The sequence below is a fragment of the Rattus norvegicus genome, chromosome 1, assembly GCF_036323735.1.
Source record: "Rattus norvegicus strain BN/NHsdMcwi chromosome 1, GRCr8, whole genome shotgun sequence".
NCBI classification, from domain to species: domain Eukaryota; kingdom Metazoa; phylum Chordata; class Mammalia; order Rodentia; family Muridae; genus Rattus; species Rattus norvegicus.
This window is the reverse complement of record NC_086019.1, coordinates 234,236,221-234,250,816: the sequence shown is the minus strand read 5'-3', so window position 1 is coordinate 234,250,816 and position 14,596 is coordinate 234,236,221. Positions and strand designations below refer to the sequence as shown.

At 47.6% G+C, this 14,596-nt stretch overlaps 1 protein-coding gene across 9 annotated transcripts in view; it reads right to left on the bottom strand.

Moving 5' to 3' along the window:
• The window catches only part of Vldlr (very low density lipoprotein receptor), a 32,382-nt gene extending 21,334 nt beyond the window's left edge, over positions 1-11,048 (bottom strand). For 2 of the 9 annotated variants that reach the window (XM_006231197.4, XM_063282143.1), the window contains exons 1-2: positions 10,633-11,048; positions 9,867-10,020 (exon numbers count right to left, since the gene is read on the bottom strand). In XM_006231197.4, the coding sequence (XP_006231259.1) occupies positions 9,867-9,948 (82 nt within the window). In that variant the 5' untranslated portion in view covers positions 9,949-10,020; positions 10,633-11,048. Of the gene's footprint in view, positions 1-9,866; positions 10,289-10,352; positions 10,591-10,632 lie in introns of those variants that run through there. The other 7 variants (XM_039102103.2, XM_063282122.1, XM_063282154.1 and 4 more) reach the window with 7 other exon arrangements.
• Positions 11,049-14,596: the final 3,548 nt, after the last annotated feature.

The following is a 14,596-nucleotide window of genomic DNA, read 5'->3' as shown; positions in this document are numbered from 1 at the left end:
TGTGAACTAAGATTTTCATGGCCCTATTCCATGGCCAGGACAGTGAGTGTTCAGGTGCTTTAATCGTTAACACGTCTATCCTTCTGCAAGACCAGACTACATTGCCATAAAAAGGTGCAGCTCTTGTCCCTTAAAGGCCTCTCATTACATCCACTGCAGAGACTTACAAAACCCAGCATGCGTCCCAGGGTGCATGCAGATTTGCTGGGGGAGGGTGGTTCCAAGCAGAAAGCCTTCAGATTTCCTGCCCCCTCTCAGCATTTGCAGCTGGGGCATGCTGGCATAGAAACAGAGAGGGCAGAGGCAAGCACAGACTGGAACACTTGTGTGAAAAGCACAATGCTCTAGTTGGTCTCCCTGGTGTTGACTCCGCCCTGCTGTCAGGGAGAATTCTCCACATTGTGGCTAATTCCCAAAGAGATTAAAATTCAGCCCAAGACTAGATTAACACTGGGGTGTGGCTACCTTCGAGTACTATGGTACATTGCTTTTTTAAAACTCTATAGACCTTTCTGCTCTTAAACCTTTCGCAAGCCAGACCTCAGCTACTGAGAAATAGAACTTGATATTTCCTACCACCACTCAGGTTTGTTCATCCTACAAATATTTTATCAAATAAAATAAAAATACTAGGGAATTACAAAGGGAACAAGAGGTGAGCATCGGTTGTTTGTTTTAAAACCAAGAAGCCAAGTGTGAGGTACCTGGCTGCCTCCTTTCTCTCCCCCGCCCTCCCTGCCTCCTTCCTCCTGCCACTGTGTTCTTGGAATGCTCTTGGTATTCTCAGAGGTGGAGGTCATTTGCTATGGCTCTAAAACCTTTCAGCTTTGAGGACTATAGGAATGGCAGGAATTCACTCGGAGGACTTTATTTAAAAAAAAAAAAGGATTTATGCTCAGAGAATATAGAGTGAAACGAGCTTAGAAAGTACAGCTCCCTGCAGTTAGGATACAGTAAAGGTGAAGAGAGACATTCAAGGTTCTCATTCTGAAGAGCCAAATTTATTCTATTCAAAACGAGCCAAAAGCATTAGCATTGAAATCTACATAGTGAGCATGATAAGCATGCCATCAGACTTCAAGAGATACTTGGGGGAAAAATTTATTTTAGCCCCAGGACTAGGCTTCTGGGAGAGAACTTCCTCAAAAATGAGGCTTGCGTGATGGATTTTGTAGACCTTCAAGCTGTCATGAAGCTTATAACATATAGGGCAGCATATAACATGATAAAGCTAATATACAGTTCCTGGTCGTTCTGGACTCTGGATTTAGTTGTAATACACAAGCTCTCAACAGTATTAGGTTATGTTAAAATCCCGGGAAGTTTGGCTCAAAACAGGGTTAAAACAGACATAAGCATTTTCATCTGTTCATCCCAACTTCCTAAAGCAGAAAGAGGTCTTACTAGCTTTTCTTTTCTTATATGTGTCCATGTCACCAAGGCTTCTGCTTGCTTATCAGAAAGTTACCATGACACAGGTGACACCCCATTAGCAAAGAGGAAGAATGTACACAAGGAAGGCAGGGGTTACCGAAACATCCCCGCTTGTCTAAAAGATGATGGAGAAGTGGATGATGGGAAGCCAGCTGGCTTGATAAAAAGTCCTATAGAGAGAATCAAAGACGCTGAACTTTATGGTCCTGTCTCTCAGATTTCCAGGTCCCTGGGCACTTTTAGAGGCTGCTCATAGGTAGAAAGTGCTCGCTGCTTCTGTTTAGTTCTCTGTTCCATGCACAGCAGGGAGAGCTTAGCCACTAAATTGAACACAGAGACCCCAGCCACCATCCTGGGACACTACCGATTTTCTCCACAGGTTCCAAAAAGATTCTACCTTTCTATTTGGATGTTCAGCTGCGACCACTGCTGCTCCGAGGTCCAGAACTGAAAGCACCACGTGAATTAAGAAGCTTTTGGTTCTCAAAGCTTCGGGGATTATAGGATTGTAGACCTGTAGTCTATTTCCATCCGGGAACATTAAACCTCAAATTCACTATTACAGTACATAGAGGGAACAGACTGGCATGAAATCATCCACCGCCAGGTTTCTTTTAATTGTTAAGCTGAGCTAAAGCCACGGTACACCATAAATAACCTTGGGAGTGCAAATGCTAGGGATTCTATACCCCTGCACCTGTCTGGTCTGAAAGGTGGTAGTAGGTACCTTAAAGCTGCAGTGTTCTCAGGAAATTGCTTGGGGCTAAAGGAATGGGGGTGGGGGTGGGCTAGAGTGGAGAGGAAAGGAGCCTTGAGCTCTATCTCCATTGAAAAAACTCGTCTTGGTATTAGTTTAGGAATAGGAAAAGGCGCCTCTTCCATGAAGAGATCAGACTTTCTAAGTTTCCTTATAGCTCTAACATTGAGCAGGAATCCCTTTGTCCTTCTGAGCCTGGAGATTCGGGTTCGCTCGTGTCTACCCACTCGTGTGGCTATTAGGGTTAGTAATAGACCCATTCCCCCCAAATGATTCTGTTGTCACTTGTATAGGTGGCACCAGGCTTCAGAAGGTACCCATGTCCCAGGAGGTTTGCTCACTTAAACACTTCACACTCACTCATTGCGGCCCTGCAATAAGCCGTTCACAGACCTTAGGAGGTGCGGGGCTTTGAGTGCACAGAGAAGTCAGGTTGCCACTGTCTAATTGGTTCTGCAAGGGTTAACCTGGAAAATCAGCATGTGAGCTCCAGTAAAGCACCTCATGGGCCTTACAGTGAGTAGCCTAGCTGGCTTTCAAGATGGGCCACAGATTTCCCCCGTAGGCTTTGAGTAACATTGGCAGGAGTCCTCTTGGTTGAACGTCTGGACTACTGAGTATTCCAGATATCAGAGTATCAGGCTCAGCAAGAACTTGAATCTGTAGGGGTAGAGAGGGTTGCCACACTCTGCCAGACCCAGCATGCACTTCACCGGCTGACAGTTAAGGGTGCTATCATCTACAGGTTTTTCTTCAGTCCATTTCCTTTGGCACTTCTAGGGCCACCAAGGGCATTTATTTTTAGTCTACTTCATCTCTACTGCTTGCTAATTTAATGCCAATCCTTCTATTCATAGTCTAAAACTCCTTTTAGGACAAGCAAACTTCTGAGTCAGCAAAAAAAAAATTCTTTTCCTACCAGAATGAGAGGCTATCAGCAGCAAATTCTACAGCAAGGTGCCCAGGAAAAGGGCCTGAGATGCAGACTAATGAATTTTACAGTTCAGTTGTCACAAGTTGTCCCATTTACACCTGATGGGGATTATCTTAGAATCCTAGATACAACCAAATGCTTTTTATTGTTGGCCAATTGCTGCTCTAAGACTTCTCTTGTCTTTACCAGTTAGTTCCAAGTGAGCCTTCCCCTTTCCCTCTTCACAGTCTTGGAAAAGAAAAATGTGGTGGCTTGCCCAAGATTACTCTGGGCTGACCTAAGATCTGAACTCAGGTACTCTGGCTCTAAATCCCATGCTCCATACCAAGCCCGCAATCGGCAGTAGCCAACTCAGGGCTGCATAATTCTAGAACGTTTCATTTGCTTAGAATTTGCCTAGTTCAGTCTGCTTAAAGAATGGAGTAGTTTTTCTTCTCAAGAACGACACTCTACAGCATAGATTTATTGTTGAGGTAGGTCCTGTTTCTCTATTCCCATCATAGCCTTTTTAAGTATGCTGCTAGAATTCCCTTAGTAGCTTTTCTTAGAAGGACTAAGTCTCTTGATTTTCTTGATTAGTGACCAAGTCATTGTCCGAACCTTATCTGCCTGAGCATAGAGAACAGCCCAAGGGACATCAGCCTGAAGACTAAGAAGTTACAGAGGCAACATATCATGGAAGAGACTTTGTTTTCAAGGTTGTACTTGAAATTCAATACTGAATATACTGTTAATCCCCCATAAACCCTCATGTCTGTCACTGGGTGGAGATAGGAGATAAATAAAAGTGTTTTATAACAGACATGTTGATGACCACCCAAGTACAGGTTTTGAGCACATGATATAGGTAACATCCAATGGGACGGCTTCCAGACACAAAATGCAGAGCACTTTGATCCAAAACCCACCCTTTCTCTTCTGCATCCTATCTTCAGTTGGCTTGCTCTAAATTACTCTAACGCAAGAGCCCAGAGGGAGCCGGGATCCTTCTCCCCTGTCATTGGGCCATCAAATCTTGGCCATGGCTAACCCCTCATTTCTCACTTGATCTAAATTTAAGTCACCCTTCCCTTTGCCTCCAGGCTGTCGCATTCTCTATCCAAATTAAGAGAGTGATTTAAGCCACTTAGAATATCCAGAAGGGCCACAGATAGGATCATTTCCTGGCTTCCCACTGACTCCAGAATTGAGTCTCAGTTCCCTACCAGCTTCCCCTGACTTCTTCCTCTCAGTCATCACCCACCATCTGCTCTGGCTGCAACAGCTGAGCTAACAGCTCTAAGGGGCTTCCCTTATTTCCTCTCCTTCAACCACTCTGGCTGATACTTTGGTTGCATTTGTTTATATGATTCCATCCTGTTCCCCACCAGGGACAGTTTCAGATAGCACTTCTTCATGGAGGTCCTCTGTGCCCCTCTGGGTCTTTAAAGTCTTTCCCCAGAACCCAGGGAGATCTGGCTTATTTCCCAAAAGTTCCCTCCCCAATGCCAGTGCATCGAGGATTTATCTCCCAGCACCCAGAGATTTGCTAAGTCCTAGTCAGTAGCCATGAAGGTATTAGTTGGGTTAATGAATTAACCTGTAAATGTTCTGCATTATAGACTTTTGTCAAAATATTTTCTCAGCTTTTCTAAACTTGAAATGAAGTGTGACCTGCTAAATGAAGTGTTTGCCTGGTAGAATCCTTTGAAAGATAAAGCTATAGCGGTACCTGATTTCTATGCCCATGAGAGTACTTTCATTTCATTCGTGTGGCAGGTTATTAAAAAACAAAAAAAAAAAAGACACGTTGCACACCTGTCTGCCACAATTAGTGAGTTAGCCACATTTTCACGTGAGAAGGATTCTAAAACACATGGGAGATCTGGGCAAGTTAGGAGGTTGGTGTGTCAGACCCAAGTCTTACTTTTGCTCTACTACTGCTCTTTGGGGACAGTGGCCATAACCACTACCGTCTGAATCCTCCCCTTCATGGGACCATTTGGTAGAGATGAAATCCCTTCTGGCTTTGTCATATTAAAGTCTAAGATGCTGGGGACTTTAGGCAAGCATCATGAGCTACGATCAAAGCAGCATGTGGGAGCTCACAGAACCTCGTCAGCTGATGTCTGCGACTTTTTTCTGTGGCTCTGCTCACTCCACGCGCGGCTTCTATCCTCATCTTTCTGGATCTTGAATTTCCCCGTTTGATTTCCTATAAAAAAAAGGTGGAACCTGGCTTCCGCGCTGACCTGATATCAAGTGGTCTTGAGAAAATGCATAAAGGAGATTGGCTTCAATTTATAACCTGCCCGGTAACCTTCTTGCCAGTTAATAACTTAGATCTTGAGAAAGCATTCTTAGGAAAATTCAAGATCAGAGGCAGGAATGGAGACTAGGACAGTATACACTAGCATTCTTTGCAGAGAATATGGTTACAACGTATGAAAGCTCAAATGTCAATCATCATTTCCTGGCAAATCCTCCCCACTGCACATCCTCCCCACCCCCTCACCTCCATGGCAATACTGTTTTGGGGGCACCCAAAGACTACTGGCCAATTGCCAACTGAGATGCCCCAACTTGGTGGCAGAATTGGCCATTCTAGTGAGTGCCTGACCCTTCCACATTGTAGTTTCTTGCCTTAAATGTACTTGTTAGTGCTGGCTGAGGCATTCCCTCAACCCTCCCCACAATGCACCTCTACCATACAAAGCTGGGTACCTCTACCACAGAAATCTGGTGAAAGGCCCCTGCACAAACATGGAGACATTTCTGGAAGATCTCTATGCTTATTTTCCCTCTACCTAGTGGTTTTTATCTTACATTTCTAATTTAGAGCATAAAAGTGGCTCACAGGCCCCAATCATCCAGCGCTCTTTCTCTACCTAAAGGCAAAGTAAGCATAGTTTAAGGTGCTTTCTCGTGTAGCTATACCGAAGTTAGCATGTCTAACTAGTTGGAATTAACCATGTTTACAGCACATGTTACATGTGATTGCAAGCCAACCCTGGAGCTTAGCAGAGAGATACAGATTCGTAAGAAAACAAATCAAATAAAATTGAGCCCGTTTTCGCTTACAAAATCAGGTTCTCCAAGAAGTGGGTTATAGTATGCCTTGGAGACCTCAGAAAAAGCTATCAGTCCTCAGATTATCCCCTCCTCAGCTAGGAGGGGAAACAGTCTTAGATTCCCCCTTTATAATAAATACATTTTACTCAAAACCTCCAAAGAAGGGCTTCTATTTTTCTTGAAAACTGTCTGCTGGCTGTGGTCTGGGAAATCATCCTGGGTGATCATCTCTGAGATTATCTCGTTAGACGACTCTATCACCTGCCATGTGAAAGGCAGATGACTTAGTCGGCTGTGAGACTCTCCTTTGTAAGCTAGTTCTATATGTGACAAGCACCATTTCAGGCCTGTTTTGGCTCTGTGATGTAATGTCTCATAGGCTAATACCTGCCCTCGACTTTCCAAAGCAAGGTCAAGTTAAGCCAATCAGGACCAGGAGGCAGAGGCTGAAATGGAAACAACCCCATCTCCATCGTATCTTCACTGAGAATCGCTTACCGTGCTGTGAGAGACTAGAAAAATAGTTACTAGACATTTTCTTTCTGCGCTATTTGGTAAATGTCAGGGATTGGGAATCTAAGCCTCAAGCCGTATGCCTGGGACCCTATCTGTGCTCTTGACCTTAAGGCACATTGTTTTATTGGTCTGACGTTGTTTAGGGGACAGAAAGGGGTCACAACTCTTTGGCTCTTCCAGAACCTTTACAGAAAGTACTTCAAAGAAGTCTTGTCTATGGTTACTCATATTTTAAAGAGCAGAAACATGATGACCAGGTTTGCAACCGTTTAGAAGATGGAGACTGCCCCCTCTACAAGTATTGCATCGTGTTTGCGAATGCAGTTAGCTGGTCTGAAGTCTGAACATATGTCAGCTCTACTGAACTTGGACTTCATGTGCACAGTGTAGATCTCTGGAGACTCAAGCATTAAAAGTGAAGAACTGCGTTGACATGACACAGCCCTACAGCTACTGGTAAAAGGACAAACCTGGGCAAACAGCTATTTCAGGTGTTAGGAAATGCGCTGCCCACGAAGCTTGGATTGTGACTCTTTTTTAAAGAAGAAATCCCTCCTCTACATGGAATGCTATGATTGCTACCCTCTCTTGGTGCTCCATCAGGGATTATTTCTCCTGGTCATCCAGATTCCTACCTGCAGGCACGCTGGTATTGCTGGTAAGTTGCTCACTCCCATTGTAAGAGGCATAATACTCACTGGTCAGATAGGAAGAGCTCTTGCAGAACTCCGGCTCTGAAGGCTGTGCAACATGCCCCATCTGAATCTATAGGTAGGCTGGAGGGGGAAAGTCCTAGAGTCCCCATGTATTCTGCCATCAGCCCTTGTGATGTCTCGTTTGTTAACATCCCTTGTTAGCTTCACTTCAGTTTCTTGAAGAAACTCTGCAAACACATACCTACCCTGTGTCGGGTAGTTTAGAGTAACCCCTTGTATGTGCATATGCATGCCCGTGTGCGTATGTGCGTGTGTGTCGGTATGTGTGTTGGGGGGACAGAAGGAAGCATTGGAGAGAAAGAGAAAGCATAGAAGGTTGGGGGCAGGAAAACCAGTCCACATGTTTCGGGACTTTGAACTTAAGACACGGCTCTCTGAGTTTACTTATGGTCAGTATCTGCTTCAACCAACTCCAAGTTTGCTGCAGCTCAGAAAGAACTGCCCCTCCCCCTCTGACTCTTTAGGATCGTGCCTGCCTGTTTTCCTCTTCCACTTTGGCAGCACCACCATATTCCACTTGCAGTAAAGGGGGAACAAAGGTTACCCCCGCTTTCCTGATCCCAGCCGAACAACTTCTGATGTTTGACTAGCTCTTTGCAGCAGCCTGGGTATTTCCTACCACTCCATAGAAAACAGCACCTGAGAGAAAGTTAGCGCTTTAAAATTTCCCAAGAACAGAAAAGGTTCTGCAGCTAAAGTGACTCCTTTCTCCCACCTCCCTGAATCACAGTCAATAATGGATTTTATACTTTCGTGTTTTGAAATATTACAGAATACATAACGCGAGTCGAGTCACTCTTCTGAGGGATGGTTTAATAAGTTAACATTACTCATCCATTAATGATTAATGTCAGCGTCTGAAATGTTCGGTTAAGCAGGGCTTCTCTGGGCGCATAGGCTTGCCACACGTAGGATTCTGGCGTCACTGTACATGGGCCCTTTTCAGAGTGCAGCTGGAGAAAGCTCCAGAGGGAAAGGCCCCTCTGAGCCTGGCAGATCTTAAAGGTATCCCAGCTGGGGCAGCTCAATTAACTCCGCGAAGACACGTGACCAAGCTAAACGCAATCCAGCTACCAGCCAATCGCATGGGTTAGAAAAGCCCTGCCCAGCTTCTCACGCTCCGGACAGCGGAACCAAAGGCCCAGGGGCGCTGGGGGACTTAAACACCCCAGTATAGCTCGACAGACCGCTTGACCACACACTTGAAAGTTCGCTCTCACTCCAGGACACACGTGACCGCACGCGGGCGGGCCTTCTAAGCTACTCGGGCGACAAGAGATGGGGATCGTAGACTATTTAGAGCGGGGACGGCGTTCTGTCTAGAGCCGGTTGACAAGCAAGCACTCTGGTGTCACCTCTTAAGACCTCTAAGACCTCTTCAGTGGCCTGCCAAGGATCAGACCGGACCTTGTTAGGAAGGCGTCTTATCACCTGCTCTGGAAAGTTGTATGACCCAAGATGAGACTCTGAAAGTACACAGGGCTCCGAAGTCAGTGTGCTGACCCCCGGGGACTCGATTGTAGTCACCCCCGCCCTCCGCAAGCTACAGTCACACTTCAGCTCCAGCACCACACCTTCCGGCCTTATTGTGTAGAATAAAGGCTAATTACAGTCACTACACTGGGACTCAGTTTCTCTGGGGGAAAGTGTTGCCCAGAATGAGGCTCAGCAAAGTAACCTGATTAAGTCTGGATCCCACTCCCCTCCCCCGTTCAGTTATCTCAGAGACCCCAGAGGTTTTTAAAGGCTGCAGTAGCTGCGGAATCCCCGGGGGAGGGAGAAAGAAAGGCACTCAGAGGACAGTCCAGTTGAAAGCCACACTTGGAGCCTGAGAGATGGCCCGGCGCCTGGGGAGTCGCAGTCCCGGGCGCAGGCTGCGTACTTGACATGGCTCGGCCTCCAGGCTGCCGCCCACCGAACGTGCGCCTGCTCACGGCGGCGCGAGGACTACAGGCTCGGCCGGCACCTGGTGCCCGGTGTCCTCGGAGACGCCCACCTTCACCCACCGTGCGCTCTCAACCCTGCTTAAGTCTGAGGGACGCACCCGGGCTTCCAGGCCCCATGCTCTGCCAGGGTCCTAACAGCCCGCCTGGCAGAGGAGGCAGAACCATTGTTCAGTGGCTCTACAGCCCACATCCCCTAGCCCTTGTCAATGGGAGGTGAAAACCATGTAAAACAGAGGTTCTGGAAAGAAGGGGGACACAGAAGGATGACAACAAGTTCAAGGGACGCTTCAGGACACCCTAAACCCCACAGTCCCCCGGGCCCGGCTCCCAGTAGCCTCGGCTCTGACAGCTCAGAGGCGCCACCCGGGTGGGGAGGGGAGCAGGAGAGGAGCGTGGAGAGACGTCTGCTAGGAGGGGATGGGCAAGAGGAGCCCCGGGGTCTCCCAAAACGCAGCGATCGCGGACGCCCGGCTTGTTTCGGGCCGAGTGTGGAGGGGCGCGTCCCCACTCACCGCTTGCAGTGGCGCCGCTGTCCCGGGGCGCCCAGCACAGCGCGAGCAGCAGCCACAGCGCCCAACGCGCGGACGTGCCCATGCTGCCCGCCCGGATGGTGCCTCCGTCGCGCCGTCGTTGTCGCCGTTCGCTCCGCACAACAAGTTACCAGCCCTTCGGAGAGGAGGAAGGAGGTGGGGGCGGGGAGGGAGGAGGCGAGGAGGAGGGGGAAGGAGTGAGGAGCCGGGAGCACGGAGAGCACGCAAGGAGCGGGCACCCCTTCTCTGCAACTTGCACGCTCTACTCCTCGCCAGCCACCCAGCCAGCCAGCCACCCGGTCACCTCCCCCGCCGCGGCCGCGGTGTGCGCGCAGACCCTGCGGGCGGAAAATAATGCAGGCGTTGCAGAGAAGGGGAGGGAGAGGGGAGGGAACGGCGCGGGAGGAGGGGGCGGGGAGCCCGTTCGCCGCCGGGGACAGCTCGAGTGAACGGTCTTGGGGCACCCACCGGGGCGGCGGCAGGAGCGCGGCCGAGCGGCGCGGCGACCCCAGCGGGGGAGCTCAGCCCAGCAGCTCCAGCACGCACCGCTCTCCCGCGCGCTGTGAGGAGGGTGCGGGGGCAAGTGGCAGCGTGCGTGCGTGAGTGGCTGGGGCTGGGGCTAGGGCTGGGGCTGGGGCTGTCGCCGCCGCCATCCGGACGGCTCCAGGGGCTCGGCTTCTCCGCGCGTCGGCCTGGGGCTCACGGGGGACCCGGGGCGGCCTCTGGTTGGCTCGCGCACCGTTCTCACCTCCAATCCCGGGTGCCTGTCCTAATTTCCTGATCCAGGGAACCTGCGGCCGCAGCAGCTGTGCGCTCCCTAGCTCCCTACAGTCGCTACTGTACCCTCCTGGCGCCGTGGCAAGGAGCGCTGATGCAACTATTGCTGCTGTTGCCACCGCCTCCGGGCTTGATGGGGTTGGCAGTTGAGGGGTCTGGGGGCAGCAAGGAACCCTCTTCCCCCCTCTCCAGAGCCCCTAGGAAGGGCTGATGTTGTGAGGTCGGTAGGTAGCATCTTCTGAGGGGACTCTTCTCGCCAACCTGAAAGTGATGAAGAGGAGGGATGCGAACGCTCCGCTGTTCTGTGTGGGGTTCGGTGTCCCATCACAGTGGCAAGCTGACATGCCATTTTGTTAAAAATTAAATGTGGCTTTAAGCAAGAGTGTGTGAAAGAGAGAGAGAAAAAGAACAAGAGCGCTCCCGCGGTTGTGGCTTGTCCTCTGTAATAGAAGAAGACTAAAATAACCGAGTCTGGGATGGGGAGGAGGGAAATTGCCAGCGCAGCCCTGCATTCTCTCATCAACGATTATAGTTAATTGCTAATTGCACAAAATGATAGTTTGAGGGCCTGTAATTAAAAGCTTAACCTTTTTCTGGTTGGAGGAAGGGGACCCCGGTAGATTTATTCTCGGTATACTTTGTAACGTTCAATTACGAGCATTGTGGAGGGAAAAAAGGAAGTAAAGTCAACCTTCTCGAAAGGATAGATCGGGGGAGGTGGGTGCCGGGCAGGACCTAAGTCTAGGATTTGTTCTTATTGAACTTCAGTTTTCTTGAACACATCGCCCTGGTTGAGAGGCCTTCTGTGCTCTGGTCTAAGCAGAGTAGAGGGATACATTGAATTATTTCACCTGCTAATGTGATGTGTATACACTTCGGTTTTATAAGTTGCTGTACCTCGAATGAATCCAAGTTGACAGATTTCAGATTCCATGTCCGAGCTTTCTTCAGGCGTTGTAAGGTCCCTGCCTTGGTTCTCCTGAGCAGTTCTCAGTGGCAGACTACTGGGAGAGAGGTTTATTTGGGAACTTCCTGTACCCAGGAGGCCCTGGGGGTAGTTCTCAGCCAGGACACATTTTTTGGTCCGTGTAATTTAGCCTCATTGTGATTGATAAGCTCACACGGAGATGGGATCCTTCAAAGCTGCTCAGCATGGATGCTGCTGTGTATAATCGGAGGGTAGAGGACGTCTGAAAACTGCATGGGAAACACCATCCATGCCATTTTACAACGCAGGTGCTCACAGCTAGTACCCAAACACAGACCAAGTTTGCGGGGGTTGGTCTAACTTTCATATCTCTGGGGCTTGAGAAGCTCATAACCACTTTACAGCTGGTGGAGAGGGAAGGGGACATAGGTGAAGTCAATATGAACAGACTCAGTACTTAACTGAGACGTCACATGCTTGTTTTTAATTTACTTTAGAGAGAAATGTACACTACAAGGGAAACGTTGATATGGTACAATAAGACTTATCTTTGACAAACATGTATTATGCTTTCTAGCATAAATAAACTGTTGGTAAGCCAAGTTATGGTTCTATACTCAATTTGGTGGCTTTTTTGGTCCATCACTTGACTCTCTCTCTCTCCGCAACTTCAAACGACAAAAACAAACCACTCCCTTTGCTGTGTCTGCCTTCTGACCTGTAAACTGAAGACGGAAACAACCCACACGGTACTCAAAATCTTTCGTGGCCTCAAGATCCGGCTGTGTTTCAGACCAAACCGTTATTGGCTGAAAGAAGTTACAAAGAAGGCATGCAAGTGATTAAGGTAGAGAGTAATAGATAACTAAAAGAATAGATTGATCACAAGTAGATAGCGTGGGCAAACTAACAGAGGCCTTCAGGTAACTGTGTGAACAGTACCATTTACTCCCACAATCCACCGAGTGAGTTAGGATGTCTAAACAGCACACACCGAGCCGTGCTGGGTGCTATGCTATGCAAGGCAATTGCCATGGATAAACACTTAGCTGAGGAGACTATGGGAGCTGGTCAGAGTAAGAGAGACATATTGAGAATTGCAGCAGTGTTTTACATATGGCATTGTGACCCAAAGTTGTTTGAGATGCTGTAAAATACAGAGATGGGGCTGTGGCTGTATCTGTCACTCAGTGGTGGATTGCTTGCCTAGCATGCATAAGGTCGTGCATCCCATCTGAAGCATCACAAGGATGAGTGAACAAAAGAATGAATGAATGAATGAATGAATGAATGAATGAATGAATGAATGAATGAATAGGATTACAGGGAAATGCCGCTGACTTGGTTACAGGATGAAGAGGTAAGAAAAGGCTTCCTCGGGTGCTTGACTTGAGCTGATACAGTCAAGATTTTTCACACAGTAAAGTCACAGCCTGCCTCTTTATCATTGGCTGGTTTTAAGAGATTAACTTTCATTAATTAAGGGAAAGAAGTTATAAGGGCATCACTTCCAGACCTGGACATTTAATTGCTGGTGTGAGACTCTTTTTGTCTCCCTGGCAACAGGAGGCATTCAAGAAGTGGCTGTGCCATTAGGCCAGGTTTCTGATTGATTGCATGAGTGGTCATACACACAACTCTGACAATGTCTATGAATAAGAAGGCTTTTAAATACAGTTTGAAGGTTTGGATACATATACTTACATATCAGAGACCATGTTGCTCACAAAGCATAAAGTAGTGAAAGACTTGGCAACCCGTGACACAGAGTGAAAAAACCAATCTATGTTTCCTTCATCTACTGAGAGTTTGCATACAATGAAACCTGGTATTTCATGAAACCTGGCAGTTGCTACACTGGGAAGATTGTTGAGGAATCCAAAACACAAGAGGCCTGTCTTAGGGGTCTACTGCTGTAAACGGACACCGTGACCAAGGCAGCCCCTATAAGAACAACATTTAACTGGGGCTGGCTTACAGGTTTAGAGGTTCAGTCCATTATCATCAAGGCAGGACCATGGCAGCATCCAGGCAGGCCTGGTGCAGGAGCTGAGAGATCTACATCTTTGTCTGAAGGCTTCTAGGAGAAGACTGGCTTCCAGGCAGCTAGGGTGAGGATCTTAAAGCCCACGCCCACAGTGACACACCTACACCAATAGGGCCACATCTACTCCAACAAGCCACATCTCCTAATAGTGCCACTCCCTGTGTCAAGCATATACAAACCATCACAAGCCCCATGTGTCCAAGGCAGTGTGATGAGTTCAGAATGAGCTCAAGAGTGGAGCTGTGGGAAGCAGGGCTGGATTAGTGTGGCTTGGGGACTCACCGTAAGGCTTTGGCATTTGCTCTGAAGCACAGGGAGGCTTGGAGATAGAATTTGATCAGAGGTTTGTCATCCAATTCTTTTCCAGTGATGACTCTCTAGTGGTGCAAGGTAGTTTAGAATGGCATCAGAGAAGGAAACCCTAGAGATACTGGTGGTTATGGAGTATATTAAAGACCAGAAAGAAAAACTGTTGCTCTCAGCACAGAATCTCAGGACTCTACCTCAGAAATCCTGCTATAGGGCCTTAAACAAACTGTATACCCCAATTCAAGTGAACTGGGAGGCAGATATTACCATATTTCAATGTATAAACCTATAAAATTCACAAAAAGCAATATATATGTATATATATATATACTGCTACACTGGGAATTATATATATATATATATATATATATATATATATATATATATATATATATACTATTTTTTAGAGAACAACTCCAATGTGTTTTGTTTAAGAAGTGGGATTTTTCCCCCGTGAAAACTATATAAAATTATTTATCCAATTTTTCTGAAATCAGGGCAGGGGCCTACAGAAAACTTGAAATTTTATGCTCTTCTGTCATTTCCCTCTCTTCAAAGTCCTAATTGAATACATACAGGACTCTGAAGTCATCTTTAGACCAAATGGCTAATTGTCCTGGCGATCACCAAAGCCTCAGCAAGTCAGAGTGA